Genomic DNA, 26211 nt, shown 5'->3' on the forward strand with positions numbered 1-26211 from the left:
CAAAACCAATATTTGAAATCCAGAGAAAAAAAAACAATTAAATAATTAAATATTAAAGGCCATGGTTCAAAAGAGGGGGGGAAAGCAGTATTTAAGAGTTGTGTTAAATGAAGAATGTGATAAATGGAAGTTTTAGTAAGTGATGCAACAGAAGAGTAACACAAAGTATTTTGACAGGAGGCTCATGCAGACTCTTCCATGCAGTGCTATCCCCATAAATTGCCCTGTTCTCGCTCTGTGGACAGCTCAGAATAATGCATATGGATAGAGCTTTCAAATACCTGAATTTAAATGGATCAGATAAGGAAGGTACCTTAGTGCCCAGTAGCGTTTCTATTATCTGGAAAACAACAAACCACATTCCTTCCTGCTTTCAAATCATACCTCAGTAATGTGCATCACACTTCACTTTTACAAATTATTCTATGAATTTGCTCAGGAGTTAGTCCTGGGTTTCTTTCCTGGCTACACTGATGTAAGCACCAGACAGCCGTGTTCTCTCATATACCAGCACAACAGGAATGATCCATTTTGAACAGGTAGATTTTTTTTTGACCCTGCAATTAGTAGAAGTGGTTTGGTATTGGTCAGAGCAAGGGTGAGATCAAAACAATGAAGCTACTCTGGGCTTCCATCAGTGTTACTGCAAACCAATTTAGTCCAGTCACCCTGACACATTCTGGTAACCCCAGATAAATGCTGCCATGCATTATGGTGTAAAATATGACAGTGAAATGAAAAAGGTTTAATGGATACATAAGTTAATATGGTCTTTTTAAAAAAGTCAACTGCTCAGTTAGTTATGCTCCATTAGTTGTGCTCAAGAAGAATGAATCGCAGCAATTCCTTGTTCCCAGCCACCCAACTGCTGAACCCAGTGCACAGACTGAAAAGACAACGCAAATGAAAAAGCCAAGGAGAGTTTTAGAAGTGTCAAAACAGTAATGCCACATTCAAGCTTCCCAAAAGTAATAATGTTAGTTAGCAGACATGGCACTAGGTAAGTGGTATACAATTCCTTCTCCGAGTTAGGAACAGAAATGGACCATGGCAGAGACGTGACAACTAAAGTTAAATAAACATAAAAACTGCAACATAATTAAAGAAATTACCAAGAAAAAAAATTTAAAGATATAAGGAAACTTAAGTAACCAAAGACTACAACAAAACACCATATTAAGACATCAGTTATTAACTTTCTGAATCTAAAATTCTCTTTAAAAAATTGTCATTGCCAGGATTACTAGACAAGACAGAGTTTATTGACTATACACATACTAGCACCAAGCTCAAGTTTGCAAGTCAGTACCTTATTTTTCTTGATGAATGGCCATAATTTGCCCTTGGATTTGCCACCAAACTTTGGCTCAGACTTCCCATCCCCTCTGGAGTTGGAAAGGCTGGATTCTGAGACAGTCCGCTTCATTGGCTGCGTGAAGTCCTCAAAGTCGATATCTCCCGGAGGCTCGAACCCTGATTTAAAGGCTTCTATTACCAGCTGTGAATCCTGAAATGGGACAGATCCAGCACAAGTATAAACATCTCGGATGAGGGCTGTCATCAAATTGCTGGCATAGAAAAACAGTACAAGGACAAGAAAGTTCGCCTGTGTGGGAACCAACCTTTACAGGGACCACTCTCATTCTTGGGAACAAAACCCCTTCCAGAGCCAAGATCAAGACAAGTCTCTCCACCTTCTTCTCCAAGATCAGGAGACTTTTCTTGGACCTATTTTCACTACCATGATGTGCTTTAAAAAAAAAAAGCCACCTAGGCACAGTATAGTATCCTACCAAATAAAGGCACTCTAATGTGTAAAATGTAATACTCCCAGATACTACAGTGATAAATGCAGTTAAGAACATAACCACCACCCCACCCCACAGAGAACAGAAGTTTCCAGCCTATATCAGTCAGAACATATTACAACTGGGAACATAAGTGGCTACAATCTCAGTTTCATAACAACTCTCTAAATAAACAATCACTCTATGGAAAGAAAGCAGGTGAGCTTTAGTCCATTATTCCCGTCATGAAACTCTAGCCTGTTTTGAAAAGGTATCACTGAGACCAGTCAGTACTCAAAATACCAAGAGATAAAAAGGAGAGGACTATGGTCTATTTTGGAAAATAAAAAAAATACGTAACTATCATTAAAGCATAAGTCATTGTAGTTAACTAAAGACGATACTTAGGAAGAGTAAACTCAAATCTCCTCACTCCAACCTTCCACTGAGCTGCACAACCCCCGAGTCTGACCACAACCTAGCAATGTTTTCATTTCCTTTGGTTTGTTTCCAATGCAAAGATCAAAATTCTGAAACAAACACCTTTTAAAGGCTTTTTCACATCTACTGGTAAAAATGACTAAGAGCTTATTATTAACTTTACTGACTAGAAAAGCAATCATACTTCAGTAACTGAACAGATAAGTGACTCGTAACAAAGATTTAAGGTAGAGAATTGCTGGCATGCAGCTGTAAGCAAACTAGTGGAAAATCCCAATAAATACTCCTATATAAAGGAGTTCAAGTGATCACACTGCCACAAGTTGACAAGTTGGTGCCTGTGAACTCAGGCACACTAAATGACAGGAGTTTATCTTGTGAGCTTTACCAAACAACTGAGCAGCCCAAGGTCATGCAAGCAGCCCGACACCTTGGTGCAGGCGGTGGCTGGGAACTCCACACGCTCTCATTAAAGCCACATTCCCTTTTGGCACTGCTAGCTGTGCTAGATGCAAGTCAGCCACACACTGGCTGTATACTGTGTACGATGGTTTTGCTCTCTTTTTTTGAGAGAGGGAAAAGAAAAAAAAAATAAATTAAAGCAAGAACAATACATAGCATTTTTCCGAGTCAGGTCTACAAACACAATTAGTTATATATAGGCTCCAATTCAGACTTCAGCTTGCCAAATACATTTAAATCTAATGGACTCAGGAAAAAAAAGTATGTTAATACACTTCTCATCTACTTGAATTCTTGGGAAGAGAGCTTTTTATGTTATACTTTTCCAACAGTTTTCTTCTAAGATCATTAAAGAAACTGCACCACAGCACACAAGTATCTTACTAGTCTCTAGAGAAGAGCATCACCATCCTGCTCAGATTAAAAAGATGAACTTGTTGCATTTCACAGATTCTGCTCATGTCTGTAGGTAAAACACTATTAACGAGAAATCTAGTGGGATATAAACATATGCAGAGGCCAGGCTCAACTGAGCAAAATACAGATATGGGAAGAGTTTTGCAAAAGCCTTCATGGAATTGTGAAGAAAATTAAGGCCTATAGATTTAAACTGGATATAAGGAAGAAATTTTTTACACTGAGGGTGGTGAAGCACTGGCACAGGTTGCCCAGAGAAGCAGTGGAGGCCCCATCCCTGGAAACATCCCAGGCCAGGTTGGACGGGGCTCTGAGCACCCTGGGCTGGTTAAAGCTGTCCCTGCTCACTGCAGGGGTTGGGCTGGGTGAGCTCTAAAGGTCCCTTCCAACCCAAAGCATTCTGTGATTCTATTCTACAAGGTTTAAGATCCTCAATTTATCAGGTACACTGTGCAAGTCCTACACAACTTTTAGGGAGCTAGAACGACACTTTCCATTATCTCATCCTAGTTTGACATTAAAACTTCCTGAGATCTAAACATTTAGAAGATATTTTTTATAATAGTCATGAAAGCAAGATGAAGAAGGAAAAGAGACTATAAATATACACAAGGTTACATTAAATACTCTACTGGTATTTTATCCTATGCACGGAGCTTTTCATTTTTTTCCTCGTAATTTTACAGTGTTCCTTCCATTTAGTCAAAACATCCTTCCACTACAATGGAGCTAAAAATAACCAGCATGCTCCATATATCACAGAGATAGTGTCATAACAGGAACTCCAAAGTCTATAACAAATTAATTTTATCTGCTGCTAGAGCCTTCCGAAGCAAATTCTGCATAGGTTCACCCAGCAGTCACTACAGCTTATCCTTGCAACATGACCTCTGCATTGTCCAAGCTGTTAGAAAGAAGAGATGAAAAAGAAGCGTATTTACAACTGCATTAGAAACGCAGGGCTAACCAGTATTCCCAGTTTCTACTGCTATTAGCGGGAATTCTATACACTTCAGCAAGGACATCAAGCAATCCTATTTACACAGTTACAAATCTAGTAACTAAGCCCGAAAAACTGGCTATTTTGCAAGTGGGCATGAAGCAGAACTTTGTAATATTTAAGCTGCAGAGAATATAGAAAGCATTAAATCTGTCCCATGAAATGACATATAGCTTTTCCTCTTTTTTTTTTCTTCTTAGGCCTCAATTAGAAGAAAGGTCAGAAGCTATGTAAAAATCCATCTTACAATTAAAGCTGTTCTACTCCTCAGCAGATGTGCAGTACTGTGTTTTAAAATAATCTCTTGGGACTGACCTTTGGTTTAGTGGTGGACTTGGCAGTACTAGGTTAACGGTTGGACTTGATGATCTTAAAGGTCTTTTCCAACCTAAATGATTCTATAATTCTACGATATGTCATTCTGGTTCTTAATATTATCCAATGAAATAAGGGCCCTGGAAGAAAAGTGGTCTTCCATAATACTTACTAACACCCCCAGAGGGAGGGAACACAGAGCTGGCCATGGAAAGGAAGCCTGTTGTTAGCAGTCTGCACTTCCACAGTTTCAAAGTCACTATGGAACTACAACCTTCCTTCCTATTGTACTACACAATTCTCATGCTAGAAATCATGGTGGTCCGTAGATGCCATAGGAACCGCCCCTACATAGAACAATGTTTGTAATAATCAATTTTCAGCTTCAGGTAAGTTTATCAAAAAGCTCCGAGACACCTACATGAAGTGCAAAGTTCTGCTGCTTTTATTTTGATTTTCCTTTTTAAACAGCAATTCCTTACCATCAGATGGTAATGTTTTACTGACAGAAAACAAAACAAAACAAAAAAAACCCCCAACCCCAAAAAACCCTACCACCACACCTGCAAAACTTGCAGATTCTTACATCCTTTCATCTAGAGTTGACACACAGTTTGATACTCAGGCTAAGTTACTAAGAATTGGTGCTCTCTCTGTAATACTCCCCCCCACCCCCCTTTCTGACCAATACATCTTCTATATTAGTTGTGGTTGTTCTATTTAAAGCTCTGGTTTCTGAATTGAAGTTACTGCACAAAGAGCACAGCTTTCATTTACCCTCTCCCCTTCTTCAGTAACTCTGGATGTGATAGCTGGGTAGAAAAAGTGAAAATAAAGCTAAAGGATACCAAGAGCTAAATAAGAACTCCAAATGTATCACTGCCTTTTGTCAGTGTCACAGTGTCTGACATTATACATTTCAAATTTGGCAATACTGTATGTTTGTTTATGATTACCAGATCCTGGAGATCTCCTCCCAGCTGGGAAAACTCATGTCTGTGTGGGCCCAGAGTTTCACACAAAGCTTTTCCTGCTCAGCAGGCTCTTGGTTTTGCTCACCATTGTACTAGCTGTATTATCACCAGCTGTCCTTGCATTCAACTTTCCTGGAATCTGACCTCATTTTCAAAGTTGACTACAGCTCAGATCTAGTTGACTTTTTTTATCCAAAGTTTTTCAAGCTTGAAAAAGATGAGTAAAGGAGACAACCCTCACTCTGAAACTTTTGAGGAAAAGGAGAAACTCTCCTGATGGTGGCCGAAGTGAGCCCAAACTTGCTTCTTAGAACATGAAGGGGTCAGATGGGAAAGGTCTGCTATAACACGCTGCATTAGTGGTAAAAGCAGTACATGATCTGGACACAGAGAAGATACAACTTCTAAATTGCTACTGTGCTCACCTATGGCCACCCTTATAAAGTATCAGAACCTGCATCCTGCAGAAGGGCAGGAACAAGCATATCACCTTCATCAGAATCAAGAAAGCTAGAAACCTCTGTTCCAGAGACGAAAAAAATTCCTTGATGATATTTAAGAAAAAAACCCCAACCCTTTATGGACATAACTGTTTTCCAGACACAACACGCTAAGCCCTTTGTAATTGTTCAGATATAACAAATTTGGTTAAATACATTTTTGTTAGCATGGTATTTACAGGAGACCCCTTACTTATCAATGCTCAAAGCCACCATTGTCTAATGTCATACTTGTGCACACGAGCCATCAATCCGACTTGTCTGTGTGCAAGAGAGACTACCTTGAATATAAAATTCACGGTGATTCAAACACCTAGCCCAAGCCTCATGTGTGTTTTGCTAAGACCTCACCTGAAGATTCAGGCAGAGTATAGGCTTAGATATGAATCTCCCCAACATGATTTCACCATGCAGCACCAAAAGCTGTACCTCAAGAAGGATACATTGTTCTAACACGGGAATCTGTGCCCCAACTCCCCCTTCTCCCACCCTGAAAGAGTAATTTTCAAGATTCCTTGGTCTCCTATGCTGCTCTCTGAGAGAGCAATTGCTGAGCAGAAACTAGCGCATTCATTTCAAAACTTCAGCCCCAGGCTTATGCTGCCAATTAATGGCAGTCTCCAGGTTCTGGGCACTGAATAGCTCAGAAAAGATTCCAGTGAAAAAGACGTATGAGAAATTCAAACAGCCAGCAAGACACATGCTGTTTGTATTTGAAGCACTGATGTGATCCATGAGAAAGTCTAAAAGAGCAAGCAGAGACTTCATTTACGAAGGGAGCAGATAATTCTGAAAACAAAATAAAAACCACATTTGCCCTTGTGCTAGCAGTACATCAGGAAGCTCAACTGAACTCTCTATCAGCCTTTTTATCAGGAAGGCTTCTTTTTACTCCTACAATGATGTTCAGAAATCAAGACTTGCAAGACCTCATTTATAGATTGCTAGCAAACCTCAAATCTGCAAAGAAGGATTTTACAGTAAAGTAGAAATTTTGCCAGTGTTGTTTGCAATCATTTAGGTAGCCAAAACTTTAAATACTTCCATTATTATAAAACTAACTGGAATGAAGACATTTCTGGCAACATTCAGTTTTCTATTAGACATAGAACCCATCCAAATACGAATTGGTGATCATTAGGCATCTGGAATTATGCCCATCATCTTCCTTAATCTACACAGAAGCTTTTTTCAATTACAGTATTTCAAAAAGTAATTATCCTAGTAAAAGGAGAGAATATTTCTAAAAGAAAAAAAAAAGTGCGGCAGTAGAGGCATTTCTGTGTGTTAAGTAGATTTGGGAAATAATCTGAGCACATCTTGCTTCAGACAAAGTAGCTTGGGACAAGAAGCTATTCTTTGGTTTAGTTCTATGACTATAAAGCCCTCGTGCTGCAGCCTGGACCTAGGATTTAAGTCTCCATATATAAAACTGATCAATACTAAAGATGACAATCAACAATCGAAACAATGCAACACTTACGTTCTTGTGATCAATTGATTCTGCAGCCTTTGTTATTTCATCCAGACACTTTCCAATGATAGGGATCACTTGGCGGTCGACCTCTGCAAAAGTTTTCATGGATTCACCTATCCTTAAGATTCTTCTTTCCTCCATCTCTTGTATTTTCTAAAACATTAGATTTCGTTCAGATCAAATATCAAGATTAACCTCACAGTTTCAGCACATTTTTCTCCTCAGCATACATCAGCTGCTTTAAGATTTATGGTTTAAATATTTTTTTTAAGAACAAACTAGGACAGCTGTTCTCATGAAGGCACCAAGTGATATTGTTCCCTCAAACATCAAAATTACATTCTAAAAGTAATCTCTGTTACTATTACTGGAATTTTTTCAATTAATTTTTTATGTTAAAAAATGCTCATTTGTCAAAACCCCAGCTTTAGATTTTTGTAAGGATAGCTCCTACGGCTGTTAAGAGAATTTCTGCAACAATAAATTCCTTCATTTTCTATGCATGTTCTGAAAGATCTTATTTTCATTCCATTGCAGAATCCGAGCAAACAGAAATCTTTATGTCCCCCCTTCTCCTTTTCCCTAGAAGGTAATTTTTGGTTTACAGGCAGTCCTGTACATCATATATTCTTCACACCAGGGCTTCTCGACATATGCTCCCTATTGCTCAATGGATTCAGTGCCATGATCTCCAGCATCTGTTCCATAGACCTCTTGTTTACAACAGAGGGAAACTGGATGTGGCATAATGCTCTTATGGCAGATTATAACAGCATACAGAAGGGCATGAACAAGAACTGCCTGTTTCACATTAGACTGCAGGAATCTTATGGAGCATTGTCAACTTAAAAATCCTCATTGCCTTCACTAATCCACAAGCAACATAAATTATTTACAAAACAACTTGTGGTTTCAACATCTAAAAGAAAGCACCAGAGCTTACTGGTGCACTGGTAGTGAAAAGGATACTTCTGCAGTACTTTAAGCATGCTCACCTACAAATCAGAGCACTTAATGCTAGATCTGGCAAATACAAATATATTGCAAGAATTTTATATCCGATGCCAGGGATAATTACCTCAAGACATTGGTTTGAAATACCACGAAGCAAAAAAGGAGGTGTCCATTTAGCTAAGAAGTTCCAGCTACGGATAAGAAAATGCCTATTTGCTACTCAAATATCAGTTCTTTCTCATCAGGATGATAAGCATGTGACAGTTTCTCACTTAAAGAGGTATTTTCCACTTCTGATGCTTATGACCCGTTACAATGGAACAGTCACTTAGAACTTCTCCTCTACTACATTAATCTCTCTTTGTTCAGTCAAGCACAAACTCAGATCTTCAGTCAGTATAAATCTGATGGCTTTTTTGTACTTTCCCTAGTCTTTCTTTAGGCACCCTAAGACATAATCAGCAAGCTTGTTTAAACCCTTTGACATTCACTACTGCAGAATTACTGTGGTTTAAATTTAAACATCTGTGAAGTCTGATTTGAAGACAAGTTATAAAGGGCTGTGAGGCTTTACAGATGTAATGATGCCCAGCTGACTCCTGCCCCAACAATGCAAATAATGCTCTCATTCCCCAGCTGCATGGACACAGGAGTTTAACAGAGCAAGACCGCGAGGATTCCAAAGACTATTGTAATCTGTCATGACAACTCAATGTCACCTTCCTCATATATTACTGATCACTTGATATCTAGTCTAAGAGAAAGGGACAACTTATCCTACCAAGCTCTCCATCTCTTGTGTTGGCAGACTGTATATAAAATTTGCTAACAGTGACAAAAATCACCAAAAAGTAAAAGGCAGGGTCACAGAATTGAGGTGGCGTGCAGTAGGCCCCTCTGTTCTTGTCACAACATTATGAGCTACTCTAGATCAGTGCCAGTGACCCTTACCTGGAAGATGTTTGGTATGTGTGTGTAGTAATGATCATGCTGCTCACTGTTGAACTTCTGCAGAATGGAAGAATATTCCGCTTTGCTGTCTTCTGCCATTTGATGTCGCAGCTGGGCTTGCTGTCTTGCCTAAAAAAATGCCAAAAGAAGTTTATAATTTGTATTACATGGAAAGAAATTGCATTGCATTGCTCCGCATCTTGCCGTCCTTACCAGTAGGCAGCACAGGAACATTAGCACGTGGGTGTCTGAACACTTTGGCTGTTGGTTTAGTCCTGTTTTGTGACACAGTTCATCTACGTCAAGCGTAAGCCTGCAGTGCGCACACCGCTGCTGTTCTGTTCTTGTGTTACAACATGCTATTTCCATGAACCATTTTGAATTCCATGAACAACCTCTGTTCGTACTGCATGCAAAACACCAAAACAAGTTTGCCCCTTTACTAGCCCACTTAAGGGGCACGCGCGTTTTCTGTATGCGTGTGGACACTCTTCTTGCTCCACTGTATGCCCCATTGGATGGCACCTGCTTTTCTCTAATGAACTACCTACCTGTTGGCCTTTTTGGGGAAAGGGAAGCGACAAAAAAACCAAAATGGTTTTGTCTCATTTCACATGCCTTAGCCAACACAATCATGCCAAAACACCTTAATTCGTGCTCCCACTGTGCTCTCTGCAGAGTCCTTTATCGACACCTCCTTGAATAGCGCTGGCATGAAGTGCACAAGGAAAGGGGAACCTGAGCAGCAGCTGAGACACGACTCCCTTCCTATTTTTACCCACGCAGATGATTTGCTTTGCAACCCAGCATAGCAGAGCACTGGGCAATTGACCTCACTTGTTTCCCTCAACAGCCTGTCCCCGAGTGACCCTTTTATATTTTCCAATTCCTCCCCTTACAATTGTGCTTCCCAAGGCCTTCTGTTATCTGTTTCACTGCTCAATATTATCCCCTTACTGTCTATCCCATCTGTTTATTTTAGTTGCCTTTTCCTTCCTTGCTGTTGGCCTTCATACAGCAGCTCTTCCTTCTCTTCCCTTCCTACCCAGCTCCCTACACCCAAATGCCTTCACTCCCTTGCCTGCATCTGCTTATTGAAGCTCCCCTCTCTCCCACCTTGCATTCACCCAGCTGGAGCTCTGCTGTTCACCCTGCTTCCATGCAGCCCCACTCCTCCTTGCCCACTCCCACCCGCCCCAGCAGAGCCTGCTCCACGGCTGTGGACCAAATGCTTGCTCCAGTGAGAGCTTTGCCATTGACGAGAGTGAGCCCAGGATTTGGCTTTGTAAATCTAAGCGATCCTGAGTTTGCACTCATTTTTCAGGCACTCATGGAGCCTCCTCACCCTCCGCTGCCTTCCTAGCCCTGGAACAGTGCTGTGAGTGTCCAGAAAGGATTATGTTCCAATCACTCCCTCAATTTCAGAATAATCCGTTTAAGAAAGGAGAAAGACAGACAGACCGCTTTAAAAATTATTTAAAGGTTTTTTGGGTGTTTCAGGGAAAACAGCACAGTAATTAACTTTAGCATATTCTAAGTGGGCTCCCATTAAAAACAGTTCAGAATGGGGTTATTCTTTGAACCGTTCCAAGCAGACAATAGTTTCCCGACAATAAATCCATGAAATACCAAATCATGGAACATTTTAGTAATCATAACTGGAAGGTAACAAATCCTGCCAGAAGGTTTCAAATCTCAATTTGCAAAGAAATAGGCTTCCCTCCCATTTGTCCAGCTCACATCTCACCTAATAATTTATTTCACCTCAATTCAGCTATTTCTTTTGCAAGCACAGTCAATTGTAGGAATTTCCTAGATCCCCTTGACATTCCTTCTACAAAAACAATTCAAGCACTATGAGAAAATGCTGGGCACCGAGTGCATAATAGGAGATGAAACAGTAGCATCAAATGGAAAAGACTACAACTATAATCAAATAAATAAATCCAATTAAAAGAGAGACAGGCTTACAGCTTTGCTTCTTCCCCAGGAGTTTTAACTGTCCACTAACTCTGTAAAGGATGCATACATAACTTCAGAAAATTTACTTGCTGCAGTGAAATTCCAAGAAGCCGTATCAATCATTTTTTTCTGCCCAACTGCTATAGAGGTTATTAAACTTTATCATCCTCACACACACAAATATAGCTACATTAAATATGAATGGAAAACAATATAGCTTTGTACTACAAACACAAATTTACCAGCAAAACAAAGTCAGCCATGGAAAGGCTGACAGCTGTAAGAGTAATGTACGCTTGTCCCCCAACCCCTTCCTCAAGTCCCAGCTGCTACAGATCAATATCCATTTGTGAGGCCCATTCTCTTCATCTACCTAAGAGCAACCCATTGTTTGAGCTGCCTTACAACAGCCCCAGTCCCACTCATACAGCTGTCTCTTCTTTTTTACTTTTTTTTTTTTTTTAAATAGTGCAACTCAGGAATTTGTCCCTTGACTCTATTGTTGAAGCAGAAAAACAAGAAATCCATTATTACACATTTCCAGGCAGATCCAGCAAACATTAAGCCATGAGAGTTCATTTTCATGAGTGAGCTCATTGGTCAGATATGGGCAAAGTAACTCTGAGCTAAATGTATACACGAGTAGATGCTCAGTTTCCAAAACTATCTTAACTGGCCCCAAATAAGAGGAGGCAGCAGATGAGCAAGTAAAATTGGGTACATTCCAAAACCCAGAATTTTTGTATGAGAGTCCCAGTGATGTTTTGTTTCTCCTGGCCATTTAATGCATTTGGCAAGCTTCAAACAGTTTAAATATTTTTCCAATGAGGTATTTGGATCTTAAAATAAAAATACAAAAAAGTCTAGAATTTTTTTATTACTTCATTTGAGTATGTCACTTACTCCAACATCATCACTTCTCATATTAACAGAATTGTATTTTATAGCGAGGTTCCTGCACTCTGCTGAAGCACAGAATGATAAAAACAAGCTGATGACATTAAGTTTTACATTCAAAGTAATGGATGCAGTGGCCTGGAGCTGCACAGAGTCACAGGAGCTATTTCAGGAGTAATTTATAGTTGAGCTTTACAGAAAATAAATTTTTGCCTTGTTTATTTCTCATTTGTGCATGCAAACAGCTTCAGAGAATGTATTTTGGGGGGCTTCTTAGCATTAATGTTAAAATATTTCCCCTGAACAGTATTTTCAGGAGAACAGGCTTTGGAATAATTGGTCTCTGGAAAACCAGACCATGACTTCAAATATAAGAGGATGATAATGTGATGCAGCTTTCAGTCAACATATTCTCTCCTTTAACTGGGCAGGGATGACCGAGCAAGAGCTCACGCTTCCAGCACCACATGCGAAACCATGATCGAGATCTCCTACGGACTGCCAGATTACTCAGTTGTTAAGAGATGTCAAGGCTAGGTACTCGTAATACAACAAAAAATCCTGTCCCCTCTTGAAAGGAAGAAAGCATGAGGTCACCTTTCGGCATCATGAAAGAGCAGAAAAGAGTATATATATTTGAGGGATTTGTGGGGAGAAGCAGAAAAGCAGTTTGCTTTCAGATGCGTGCTTCTGCACACATTTGCAAAAGATACACAGATTTTGCACGCTCCCCCCCAGAACATACCTTTGTAACATTGTCCTGGTTTCGGCTGGGATAGAGTTAATTTTCTTCCTAGCAGCAGGCATAGTGCTGTGTTTTGGATTTAGTAGGAGAAGAATGTTGATAACACACTGATGTTTTTAGTTGTTGCTGAGTACTGCTTATGCTAGTCAAGGACTTTTTCAGCTTCCCATGCTCTGCCAGGCGCACAAGAAACTGGGAGGGGGCACAGCCAGAATAGTTGATCCAAACTGACCAAAGGGCTATTCCATACCATATGATGTCATGCTCAGTATATAAACTGGGGGGGGTTGGCCGGGGAGCAGCGACCGCTGCTCGGGAACTGTCTGGGTATCGGTCGTCGGGTGGTGAGCAATTGCATTGTGCATCACTTGCTTTGTATATTATTATTACTATTATTATTATATTGTTATTATTATTATTTTACTTTATTTTATTTCAATTATTAAACTGTTCTTATCTCAACCCAGGAGTGTTTCTCACTCTTACTCCTCCGATTCTCTCCCCCATCCCATCAGGGTAGGGGGAGTGAGCGAGCGGCTGCGTGGTACTGAGTTGCTGGCTGGGACTAAACCACGACAAACATCTTTTTGTCCCCTAATAAATGTGCACAGTGTATATACATATTGCCTCCTTTCCAAAGTCTGGTTTTGTTAAGGCAGTTCTTCCCTGAACTCATATGGCAGCAACAAAACCAAAAGGTCACATATGCCAATGCATATCTCATCAAGAAAAGCACTCCCAAGAGTGAATGACAGCCCAGTACCTGCAGCACCATTAACCTTGCAATGAGCACATAGGTAAACTTCAGGTTTCCACTGCCACAGCAATCAGATTTAAACACAATCACACCAAAGGAGTGTTTTCCATAACTATGACAGAAAACTCTAGGTAAAGGAAGCATAGCTCTGATATACTGAACTACTTAAAAGCACACTAGCAGCAGGTAAGGCTTGTTTATGTACTACCTCTTCTCTCACAGAACCTATACAGAATTGCCATTAAACCTAATCAAAACCAATCTTTTTTCCTTTCTTTAGACAGGCTTCCTAGTTGAAGGGGGAGAATGCAGGGCAGTAGCTAACTGCAGGGCAGTAATAACTTTCAAAGTGTTGATTTTTAAAAGTCAGTAGAACTGTGGCTGTCTTCAGTGCTTTTAAAAAAATTAAAAAAAAAAAAAAAAAAGAAATCAGGCCTCAACAGCACTTACCTTATGTGAAAAACAACACTAAACTCAATAGCCATCTGAACTGGTAACATATACTATAGCTTCTAGCTCTTCTACAAGGCAGCAGGAAAACACCCAAACATTCTCTCAAGGTTATTTTAACCACATTTCCTACAGATTTTCTACCTAACCACTGTGTTGCAAAAAACAGACTTTCAAATAGCATCAAAAGTTAGTTCCAAATGTTTAAATGACTCCACCAGGAGTCCAGAGATGGCAGATTCAAGCTAAATGACAGATGCCAGGGTGGGACATGGATGGTCTAAAATCTTTCGTGACTGAAGTGCTTACAGAAGCATTTCTTTCTCCTTTAAAATAAGAAATTAGAAGAAAGTTAACCCTGCAACGCTTTTACTCTGAAGTAACCCATGTTAGGGAGATATATTTAGTCTGAACCTACTCATCACCTGCTTGAAAAATCCTGCAGTTTAGCAATATGATGCAACTTAAGTAATCACTGCATATCAGAATGAGACAAAAGAATTACAGACAAGAAAAGTTCTCCATAGTCCTTGCAAACATGCAGTACTAGTAAAGCTTTATATACTGATCTGAAGTCAATCCTAGTACTTTATGCCTTTGACCAGCAGTCAGAAAACAAAAATTTAACAGAGAAAGGGGATATGGACATCTCTATGATGAGCACTGTCAATCCTGAAGGTGTGAGAAAATGTTAGTAAGCTGCTATGCATCACATGCTGCCTTTTAGAGAATTAAAAAAATAAATCCTTGTATAGTGTTAGTTGCATACACCTTTTCACCCTCCCAAAATCCAGTTTGATATGAAAGGCAACTAGTGATTAAGTGTAGGAGAAATTTTTAAAAAACAAGTACACTTTCTGCCATTTCGGTCTCCAATACAGAAAAGAATGAAGGATATTTTGCTGAGAACAATTTTCTAAGACACATTCCAGAAACAGCAAGAGGGTCAATAGACACACTGTCTTCTGGGTTTACACAGACAAAAAATGCAGCTCCTCAAGGCTGTTATGGTGGGAGTGATATGAATAACTGAAAAGGGCAGAAAAAAGCTTTGGCTGCTGTTCAGCTGATCCACACTAAGTGGAACAGTTCAACTTCTCAGCAGTCACTCTTGTCCAGAATGGCAGAGTTTCCAGTCAAAACTTTGGTGTAGTTTTCTTTCTTCTTTCTTTTCTCCCATTCCCCCCCCTTGTTTTTTTTAAACCCAGACAGCATGTGAGATGCATCACTGCCAGGCCACTGCCTGCCAAAATAGATCCATCTTTGGTAAATCCAAGATCAGACTAAAATGCAAACACACACACACACACACAAAAAAATCACCCCTGCCCCCCCTCAACTACCCAATCCCTTCAAAATAACTTAATGATAAAGGCAGACTCAGAAACACTTCACCAATCTCAGGAATGCTTTCAATTGCTCACAGATTTTTTAGCTGCAGGCTCTGGTCCTCCCTCCACAGACAACCTCACATAGCCGCTCTCTGTTACAAGCGGGCACCATCACCAACAGCAGCGGGGCGCCTCTTGGTAGCAGCAACACTGGCAGCGTTTGCAGAATCATTAATAACAGTGGGAATTCTGCCATGGACTTCAAAACAGGGCCAGGATTTCAGGCTTTGATTTACATAGCCTCCAAATCAAGCTCCATTGTTTACTGTTTTACAATAACCAGTTTGGTCTCTCTGAATCATCAAGCAGAAAAAGGTTTTTGAAATTTGCTTTCCTGAAAGCAAGAAGGTAGAATGGGGGGTGCAAAATAACATACAGGAAAAAAACACAAAGAGAAAAAGCCTTACTTTTAACATTAGAAGAAGTGGGAAGAAAAATCTGAGAATCTGTAGATCCCTCAAATCCTTTGGCTGAATACAATACACAAATGAGCAAACCACTGACAGGGGATGGAAAATCTTCATCACCAGATCTCAGGAACTGTTATCTAGTGCAGTTGCATTCCACATAATTCTGCCAGACTATAGAAGCGCACACTAACAAGAGATATAGCAAAGCAACAAACCACCACTGAAGCTCTAACAAGACAGACAGACCAAATTAACGGAGCTGGGACAGTAACACAGTAAGCACAGTGCACAAGGCCCTAGCACAGCTCTTGAATTGCTCTGGTCACTATTTAAAAAAAAAAAAAAAAAAAAAAAATCATACTGCAACAAGCACTCACCCAACAATGCTATACTCATATGAGCAGTCCTGCAGCATGACTAAAGGCACAGTTGCTTGCTGATTAATGGAGTCCGACAGCTAGAGGTTACTTGAAATTTTACTTAAGTGAATGAGGCCAAGACTTTGGTTGCCTGGCTTTAGACTTCAGTTCTGCTGCAGACTCTCTTGCACAAATTTGAGTGCTGTATTTCCCAGTTATAAAACAAGTGTATCGCTTTTTCTTTTCTACCACATCCAATTGCCTCAATTCGGCCTGAAGAGCATTCAGAGCAGTCTAAACATTGTGTAAGAGAAGGACTGTTACATAAGAATTAAGAACGGCAGCAAGCACCACCATGCCATGCGCCGGAGAAGTGCCTCTTGGCACACTGCTCCAAGGCCCTAGTGAAGTAACTGTGCCTGGAATCCAAACGTTTGCCTCCTTGCACTGCCATTCTCATGTCACAAATACCAAATATCCAAAATCTCTGGGTGACCAAACTGCAAATCCTTGCCAACATCCAGTAGCTTGCCACACAGTTTGAAGAAACACAGTTCCACAAGGATACCTAACAGAAGTTTATTACAAAAGAATGAGGTGTTCACAGTGGGTGGAAGGCTATGGGGACTTGAGGGAGGAGGTAACAAGAAAAGATGTATTTGGAGCAGTGGCCAACGATGTTTAAATGATTTCTGGACATCTGTTTAGATGTACTAATATAAGCAATTAAATTCTGCAGTGTATAAATGGAAGTATTGAATATAAATAATGGAAATTATTTCAGGACTGTATAATAGATTGCTTAGCTCATACTTTGAATACTGGGCACAGTTCTAGTCATCTCTCTCCAAGAAAGAATTTACAAACACAGCCAATGCAAATGGAGAGTCAGGGTTGAAGAAAGTTACCAGTATGAATTTGCTAGCCTTAAAACCCAACTTTATGGGTACAATACATTCACTTAAACGGAACAACTTACAAACATTAAGCTAAATTCTGAAGTGTCTGCTTTATTTTCCCTTAGTTCTTAAACAGGTGAAGATACCTGTTCTAATATTTTGACAGAATGACTATAAACAAGCTTTCCAACTGTATAGAATAAACTAATTGCTTTGCATTCAGGTTATATTACACTTCTGATTCAAACTGCTGTTGATCCTTAATTCAGAAGTTGCTCTTAAGCCTCCCCTTCACACCCCCTTTCCCCGCTAACTTGTTTGCTCCTTGAGCAATCTACCTCCCAGTAGAGTTGTATTGTTACAAAACTCAGTCAAATTGCTATGTAGAGCATTACTGCAGAGGAGTACTGCTAAGAGGAAATATAACTTCAGACGGATTTCCTTATCTTACACTAAAACTGACTGCTGCTTCTGTTCATTGATCTCTTAACAGCAAACACAGTGTACACGTGGGATACATACAGATATTTATTAAGTTTTCCAGCCACTCCTGCTGCAGTCATTAACTCTTTATTGACTAGTAATCAAAATTCCTAAATTAGTCATAATTCCAAAAGGGAAACAGCTGCTATATACCATGTCACAGATGGCAGGTTGTAAACAAGGCTTACTCTTCCAGAAATGCAAATGACTGTCCTGAGGTACTCCCTATATTCATGCACTACATCATCCATTAGGAAGGAAGTAGTTCAGGAAGGAGATTGGGGTCTGCATAACCCAGAGAAATAACGTTAGTGTGAATCTAATGGCCTTAAATCCCATTACCAAGAACAGAGTGCACTTGAATCGATGAGAAATTTGACCCACGTCACAAGCAAAGGCACAGAAGGGTTTAGCCAGCTCCATCTGTGGAGCAAAAGAAAAGCAGCTGCCTAATCCAAGTATGTAAAACTCACCACCACGCAGAGAACGTGGGCAAATCTTACGCAATATCTAACTCTCAAATAAGAAATGCACAGGCCAGGCGCTCTTGCACTATGTTCAGGACTCAGCCTTACGTGCCTTGCCTGCATATTTCACGGAGACACTGCTGCTGCACTTTTATAAATTCACGGCAGAGTACAGGAAAAGCAAAGCCTCCGGAACTATTCACTGCAGTAAGTATTCACCATGTTTATGACACAAACACTGCAGAGCTTGTCCACCTTCTAGCATTACCTTTGCATGGCGCTACATTTTCCAAACTGCTGAGAAGTTCATTATGCCAGCAGGTGGGCAGGATAAGGAGGAGATAGAACAAGCCCCACTGTCACAGGGCAGATGACTCAGCATTTCCTGAAAAATTAGGCCCATTAAGTAGTTATGGTCTGCAGAAGGCAGGCACCCACAATCTCGCGTTATGCTGCAGAGTTTACTGCTGACAGTCTTAACTGACTAAACCCTCAGTGACACATGATGCAACAACAGAGCACTGAGCTGGAGATGTTCCTCTATGGTTTGTCTGTGGGGTTTCAGCGATACGTGCTGCGTCCGGCTCTGTTGTGACTTGACTGCTCTTCTGACAAAGCATGCTGTAAATTGCATATGCAGGGTAGTGCTGACACACAGATCAGAGATTCCTCCAAAGGCCAAGTAAAAATAGCTTAGTGCACCCTTCGCTGTAAGGATGTGTAAATTCTTAATGAAGAGATTCGCATCCCGCAGCGCAGCAGCCTACAGGCTGGAAAAGCAGTTTACTACTTGACAGCACAGCTGCGTTTGCACAGGCAGGAAGATAAGCTTATTCCAAGAATCCTTCTAAGTAGCAGTATTTCTACATCCATGTTCAGTAATGCTAGTGAATCACTTTGCCAGTGATTCAGCTCATGACTACCCAAGGCAATGTAAGTGGACGTGTCTTCTATGGGTAAGAAGGAAGATACAGACTTTTTACATTGCATTGAAACTGATGGTGAGCACCCAGGGAACGTGGCATAAGAAAAGAGAAAAGAAAAATGAAACTTCAAGTGTGAAATGTCAGTATCTCTCTGCAGTTATATTTACAGACTAAAAAAAAAATGTCATGGTGATAATATATTATGAGGTTTTATGCCTTTATGCAAATCTTAAGCTATTCTGGGACTCAAAAAATCTTGGATACGGCAGACATAACCTCATCTGAAAGTCACAAAGCATTGGGGAAAGCTCCTAGAGACTTCAATAAACTTGAGATTACTTCTATTTCCCTCAGTTTCTCCACTTCAAAAACAAACCAACCAACCAAACAAAAAAAGGCCAGTACACCCAAAACTCACAAGCATCTCAGAGTCAGCACAGGAATAGAACCATCAACTTTTTAATTTCCTTTGTTTTTAGATATGACACAGGACTGGGCAGAGAAGAGAGGAAGGAATGGACTGATAATTCTGTAATAATTTTGGATGTAAGTTTGGATAATTTTGGAGTAACGTTGATTTCAAACTGACAGCTGACTTGCAATGAGCTCAAGCAGCTGTAAGCACGTAAGAAAGTAAATTCAGTAGGAAAACCCCACTGACCCAGAAAAGATGTCCGAATGCCACAGGATACAAATAAAATCTTAATACAAGCTCATCCTTTCTGAGTGCAGGTTGAAGACTTACTAAAGATGAGTCAGTCAAAAACTCACAGCAAAACAAAATACCCACCCCATGTTTTTAGCAGTGTCAGAAGCTTCTTGAATTATGAGAGTTGAGGTCAAATTTGCACTTCACGTCTTCCTAAATCTACTACTTCTAACCTACCTTCTAAATCCACAACACTTTTACATTAATCTCAAAACCACTCAAGGTGGAACCCTCCTAACGTAACAGGAACAAAAAAAAACCAGAACAAGGTGATGAGCCCTGACTTCAGGACAGCAGTTCTGGGACTCACACACAGCTCATTTTTTACTGCTCAAAGCTGAAGTTGTTTTCTGGCTAAATTATTACCTAGGACATCAACATACAACTATGCTACTCTTCAGCAAAGGGACAGATCCTGCCTGACACAGAGTATCTCAAACCACCCTTCTCCCCCTCAACTGCTGTGCAAATCAAGAGGCAAAGCATTCACCCCTTCCTATGGTTGACCTCAGCCACTTCCTCTTTAAAAAGATATTCTGCAAAGTCTACTTTGAAAATAAACCTTTAGAAAAGCAAGCTGATTTTTTTTTTTTTTTTTTTTTTTTTTTTTAAATTGCAAGAAGTCTGCAAAGGCACCACTGGGTACCACATTATCCCATAAAGATGTCAGCTTTTTAGTGATTGCAGCTCTAGAGAGAAGGAACAAACAATAGAGCGCTTCCTTATATGTACACCAGCTCTGCGCTGGTGACAGAGACCATTTCCCCAAAATGGTCAAAAAATTGAAACAGCTCCACTGTGGTTTTTGAAAGAGAACTGCTTCAAAACACACGCCCCACTGCGATCCAAATGAAGCTAAAGCTTACAGCGATACCTACAAGGCCTCCCGGTATTAGCGTCAGCATGTTGCACCAGTTTCTTAGTTTATAAGGATATTTTCACAGTACAGCTTTCTGCAACACAGTAAGCTTCCTACCCTGACTTTGCTAAACTGAACTGACAAAACCTTTGTGCCAAACCGCACTTTGCGTTGACACTTAAACATCTCTCTGCAAGTGTCGGCTGCTGGTAATTTAGAGGCTCCGTGCAAACACAGGAAGGGAGCTCAGGGGCCCTAATCCACTCTCCTTTGATTTCTGCATAAAGACCATGACCATTGCATAGACTGAACACAGCCTTTGCTCCAGGTTCCTACCACCAAAAAAGGAAATGGGAGCAAACAAAGCTAAACACCCTGCTCTCTCTCAGATCAGCTACCAGACTGGCCAACTGCAAAGATAATCGAGCCCACACTGGCCATAGAAGTGGCACAGAAAGCCTGGGCCCTCTACATATTGAACCTGAGCTGATCCTACAGAAGGAGCTTGGGCTAGGTGCAAGACACCCATACTGCACATCCAGCCCTGCCTCTAAGCGCACACCGGAGGCCCTTTGCAAAACAATCCTGGAGAAATAAGGAAGAAAGCAACTCTTAATCTGCTTCCCTGCCACTATTCTCATTACTTAATCCTAGCAAACTGTAATACCAAGAGTTATCCCTTAGGCAAGGCCATGTTAAACACTGGTAGCTGGCAGCTCTGTCATAGAATTTCCTGCTGCAGTTGTCAAAGGCCGCAAGGACTGAAAGATCGAGAGATGAAAGCATTTCAGAGCCTTACACAGCTTAGTATTAGGTGCATTACGGAATTGCAGCTATATATTCTTCTGATGGTATGTGTCATTGTGATCACTGCAGAATTTTAATTTCATTACTCTATAATGCATGATGCAAAAAATAGCTTTAGGGTCTGCTCACATTTGCAGGTACAAGCTAAAGAAGCCAAGGTGTCATTCTCAAGCTGAAGAAATGAGGGCAACCAATCCCACTGCTTGAAGAGCACCTTGCTCCGCCAAAGTGAATAGCGTTGGCTCTGAACACAGCCAAATTGTCTGCTTTCCTGGCCAGACCGATTTTTGGGAGCTTTTGGGAGTAAGAGTGCAGCTGCCAAGCCATAAGGGGCAAGAGAAATCAGAACCACTGCAATAAAAGGAGGAGGTAAAAGTCATCATATTGCTTCATTTGAAGCTGAGCCGTTTCTGCATCTCCCTGGAGCGAGTCGGCAAGAGCTGGCCCCAACAGCAGCGCTTGGTTAAACAATATCCTATTTTGCACTTGGGAGTTATGTAAGAGCGGGTCCCAGTCACACGGGCAGAGGGAAGCAAAGAAAGGGCATTATTCACAGCCTGACATGGATGAACCCAGTTTAACACATGCACTCGGAAAACACTGTTCTCTCTGTTCAGTAATATTATTTCACATTCCACTCGTTTTGATAACCTTTTCCTTCTCCATCTACTCCGCTGACTGACTTGACTACTGCCTTCTCCTGAGATTCCCCTCTGCTTCACTTTATAGGCAAAGAACACCAGGGTAGGGATTGCTTCCCAGAATTTACCTAATGCTATCAGATTTATATACCACCAATACACAGCCTTTCACTCTGAATGGAAAAGGGCAGCCTTAGACAGGGATGTAGAAGTAAGGAGTTTCAGCCCTGTATTTCAAACAGTAAGTCCTGTCTCTGTATCCCTTTGACATGGCCTCAGCTGGGGGGGGGGGGGGGGGGGGGGGGGGGGGGGGGAGGAGGAATCTAGGGCAAGTCCTAATTTTATCTATGAAAAAAACAAATGTATTCTAAAAATCACTTTATACAGATAAAGCAGAGATGATCCTCCTCTGTCAGAAAAACCCACATGTGGTGTTAAGTCTTTAACAATCCTGTACAAGCATTCATCTATAAAGTGCCCTGGCAAATCCAGAAGGTAACAAAGGATCAAATCTGCATGGTGAATTTACATCTAATAGCCAAGCAAATTATAAGACCACAGAAGCTTTTTTTTTTTCCTTTGATATGCAATAGCACTTTGGGGAAATTTTCTGAGCTGCTTCTTCATTTACTGTTCTCATTTCTAATAGCATCCTTGATGCTATCTGCTACGCAACCTCCATGATGCTCAGCATACTAGAAACATCTTAAGATCCCACAAACGTAAAGAAACATTTGTATTTGATAGCTTCCCAGGACTGAATTAACTGAGAACAAAATGCAGCAGATCTCTTGAGGAGCAAAACCTACATTTTACAAGGGTTATCTTGGACTAGAAAAAGTTCCTTACCTATAATTCAGTTTCTTTTCCTGTCCCTGCAACAAAATGTTTGGTGTATTTTAAGCTTCAGCTTTTTTTTTTCCTCTTGCTTTTTTGTTACCCCTTCTTTTTTTAAAGAAACAAACCTTTTCAAAGGTTCTGGCTATCTTCTACCTATATGAATCAAACTCAGGGAAAACAAACTGCCTTTACACATTGTAATATGGTGTTTCTGATCTACATTACTGCATCTTCTGAGCAGATGTGTAACATCAAAAAGAGAAGCAATTTAAATACGCTTTCTCCCTCTCCATTGCTTCCTTAAGTTACAGGTACATCACTGGACTTGGACATTTAAACTTCAAGCATCCTTCTGCACATCAAATTCTGAATGAAACTAAAAAGAAAAAAATACTTCAAGACGGACATGCCGAAAGAGAAATGTATGTTTAAAATTAAGCATCAGTTCAACAGCTTTGCTGAATGGGGATCAATGTATAAAAGCCACAAATGACTCTGCAACCAGACAAAAACTGGGAAATAAAAATAAGAGCTATGTGCCATCTGTGACAAGCACGGACTCCAGGATTCTGCATAACATGAAATGCTGTTCTGCTGTAAACCTAGGACCATGAACAACAATCCAGATAATACCTCATTGCAACCAATGGCATTGCGACACCTTCGAAGAGTTCCTCAAAAGGCAGGATGTTTAGTTCTAAATGGATCACAGACTGACCAACAACGTGTGGTAGCTGCAAGCAGCCCCCAAGGAGCCCTCACAAGCTTGACTGTCACAGGATCTGGGGTGTTAGTTAAAACTGATTTTGCACAAGCTCATTTAGAGCCACGTCAGCTATGTTAAACTCAGATATCACCTTACTGAAGAAAACCGACTGTATCTGTTTAGTATTTTTATGCAAATATAGGTCTCTGCAGAGATCTCCCTATTTTTAATTAACCTATGGACTGACTTAATTTAAGTGAGGTATTAAGCCTCAGAGGGTTTATCCTGCCAGCAGGATTGAGGAACTAAACCTCCATGTTTACAAACAGTCTCTCTACCCTCTGGCTTACCTTTTCAACATCTGCTTTTGTAACATTGATGTCAGCATCCATTTTCTCAAAATACTGCTGTGCTCGATCAGCTTCTTTGCAATCACGTTCAAACCGCCTTTTACTCTGAAAAGGAAAAATAGAAGCCTTCATTGTGGGAAAGAAACATGATATCAAAATCTACCTAAAATCAATACCAGCCCCTAAACTGATCTGCTATAACAACTCTCAGATTTTAGGACTTGCTTGTTTACATTGGAATACATTTCCATATTAAAGAACTTCAAAAACCAAAGTTACCAAAACCACATTTTTTTTGTTACCTTCTTCAGGCTGCCTGATTCTGCCAACATGACTAGCATTTCAACATTTTTCCCCGTTAGCATCTCTTCTGCTCTTGTAGACAAAAATCACTCCCTTCCAGCACTGAACTCCCCCATTTTTACAATGCACAACAAGGGAGTTACTAAGATTCATACAATTGCAAATAGGACTTTCGGTTACTGATGTCCGCTTTCTTTATCCTCTCCTCTAGTTACAGTCTCACTCATCACGTGAACAACAGTTCCAATGTATTTACTTTTGAGAAACAGCACCTTACTCAAGAGATGGCCCCATTCAATTTATTCACGCAGTATGAAGCTATTCAGCTTAGAGTAGAGTATCTGAACAGGACCCTTAGGGACTCTGCATTTCCAGCAACGCTTAGCACACTTTTCAAGTCATATCAAATTAAATGCTACTCATGATAGACACAGATCCCACCGAAAGCCAAATGTACTATTAAAGCAGACTTTTTCATGTCTACCAGTGTATTTAAGACAGGAGAGTTTTAAAAATCCCATTTCTACAGCTTATATCCATACACCCTTCTTTTTTCAAATATAATGTTTGGAACCATCTCTACAAAAACAGTATACAAGTGACTTAAATGTCACATCTGAGGAAGTTTCCGCTTACTGCTTCAAGTTGTTTCCAGCAAGTTTCAAGATGTTGTTGTGCCTTTCTGCCATCATGGAAGTGCTGTTTAGAAAAAGAAAAGATAAAAAGAAAGCATTTTGAACAACAAAAGAACAAACAGTCAATTATGCTCAAGGAGTTCCGGGGGGGGGAAGAAAAAAACCAAACCCAAAAAACCCCAACAAACCAACAACCAAAAATGATTCTGACAGCTGTGTTCTGCAACACTGGTAAATTGAGCAGGTGTATGGTGACTATCTAATGTCTCAGCAGGCTGCAGATGTATATTTGCATCAATTATAGTGGTTAGTTAGACTAAGGCTAATTAATCCCTTTAGCAATTCTACCTTGTATTGTTCACTGGATCTCATAATTATTGGTTTCCCATACCATGAAATCTGAAGCACTTTTATCTGAAGAGTATTTCTTTGGTTACGGACTGAACACTAGCTCTAAATTAAAATTTCTCTCTACATGGAATTCACCAAGATGCCCTTGATTGGCACATTCTAACAACTGATGTTTGTCCTGATTTTCATTCAGACTCAATATAAAACCCTCTTCTTCCTAGTTACTGGCTGCGTGTGCGAGGCCAGCTGTTCATTTCTCGAGAGAGATTCAATTCTTTGGGTCCCTCCAGAAATGCTCTTCTCCCACGCACTGGGTGCGTGCATGCGTGCACACACTAAGGTGTTACAGAAGTTTTAAATATGAGATGTCAGCTATGTACTAAATGACAAGCAACTTCTCCCAAAATGCCTTTTGGAGCAAGACTCTTAATTGCAGTTGGTTTAAATAACTGCTCTTGGCCCTTACACGATGCTCTTCAGAGGATCTAATATGCTTTGATATTACCCCCTCTATCTTCCATATGCCTCACTTTTCATCAAGAGAAGCAATTCGTTCAAGATCATTGCATAAGTCAATGACCCAGCTCTAAATAGGAATGTTAACACGGCTGCCAACTGACCGCTAGAATGGGTTACCCCCTTACGAACCACCTTGTAAAGAAATAATACAGCAAACTACACATAGGAAGAGAGTTGCCTTTCTGCTGTATTATTTACTGGCAATTAGGATGCTTTACTGAAACACAGAAACGGTTTCACACAGTTAACTTGAAAAATAAAAGTCTGATACTGCCAGATAATCCCACTGCAACTCACTAGAATTCATGCATTCCCAGGCCTGCACATAATCAGACATTAGATATATCTTAAGCAACATGATATCAACAGTCTGTTAAGGTAGAAAAGCTCCAACTGGAGAACAGTAGCCTGCCACGAATTGCCAAAGTTAGAAAAATGTGCCTGCAAGCACTTTATAATTGGCAGCT

At 40.4% G+C, this 26211-nt stretch overlaps 1 protein-coding gene across 9 annotated transcripts in view; it reads right to left on the reverse strand.

Moving 5' to 3' along the window:
- FNBP1 (formin binding protein 1) overlaps positions 1-26211 on the reverse strand; it is a 68286-nt gene that overhangs the window by 22810 nt on the left and 19265 nt on the right. For 8 of the 9 annotated variants that reach the window (XM_075716073.1, XM_075716072.1, XM_075716067.1 and 5 more), the window contains exons 4-8: positions 24876-24938; positions 23937-24041; positions 9279-9407; positions 7380-7526; positions 1310-1507 (exon numbers count right to left, since the gene is read on the reverse strand). In XM_075716073.1, coding sequence (XP_075572188.1) covers positions 1310-1507; positions 7380-7526; positions 9279-9407; positions 23937-24041; positions 24876-24938 — 642 coding nt within the window. The remainder of the gene's footprint in view (positions 1-1309; positions 1508-7379; positions 7527-9278; positions 9408-23936; positions 24042-24875; positions 24939-26211) is intronic. The other variant, XM_075716064.1, reaches the window with a different exon arrangement.

The sequence above is a fragment of the Pelecanus crispus genome, chromosome 9, assembly GCF_030463565.1.
Source record: "Pelecanus crispus isolate bPelCri1 chromosome 9, bPelCri1.pri, whole genome shotgun sequence".
NCBI lineage: Eukaryota > Metazoa > Chordata > Aves > Pelecaniformes > Pelecanidae > Pelecanus > Pelecanus crispus.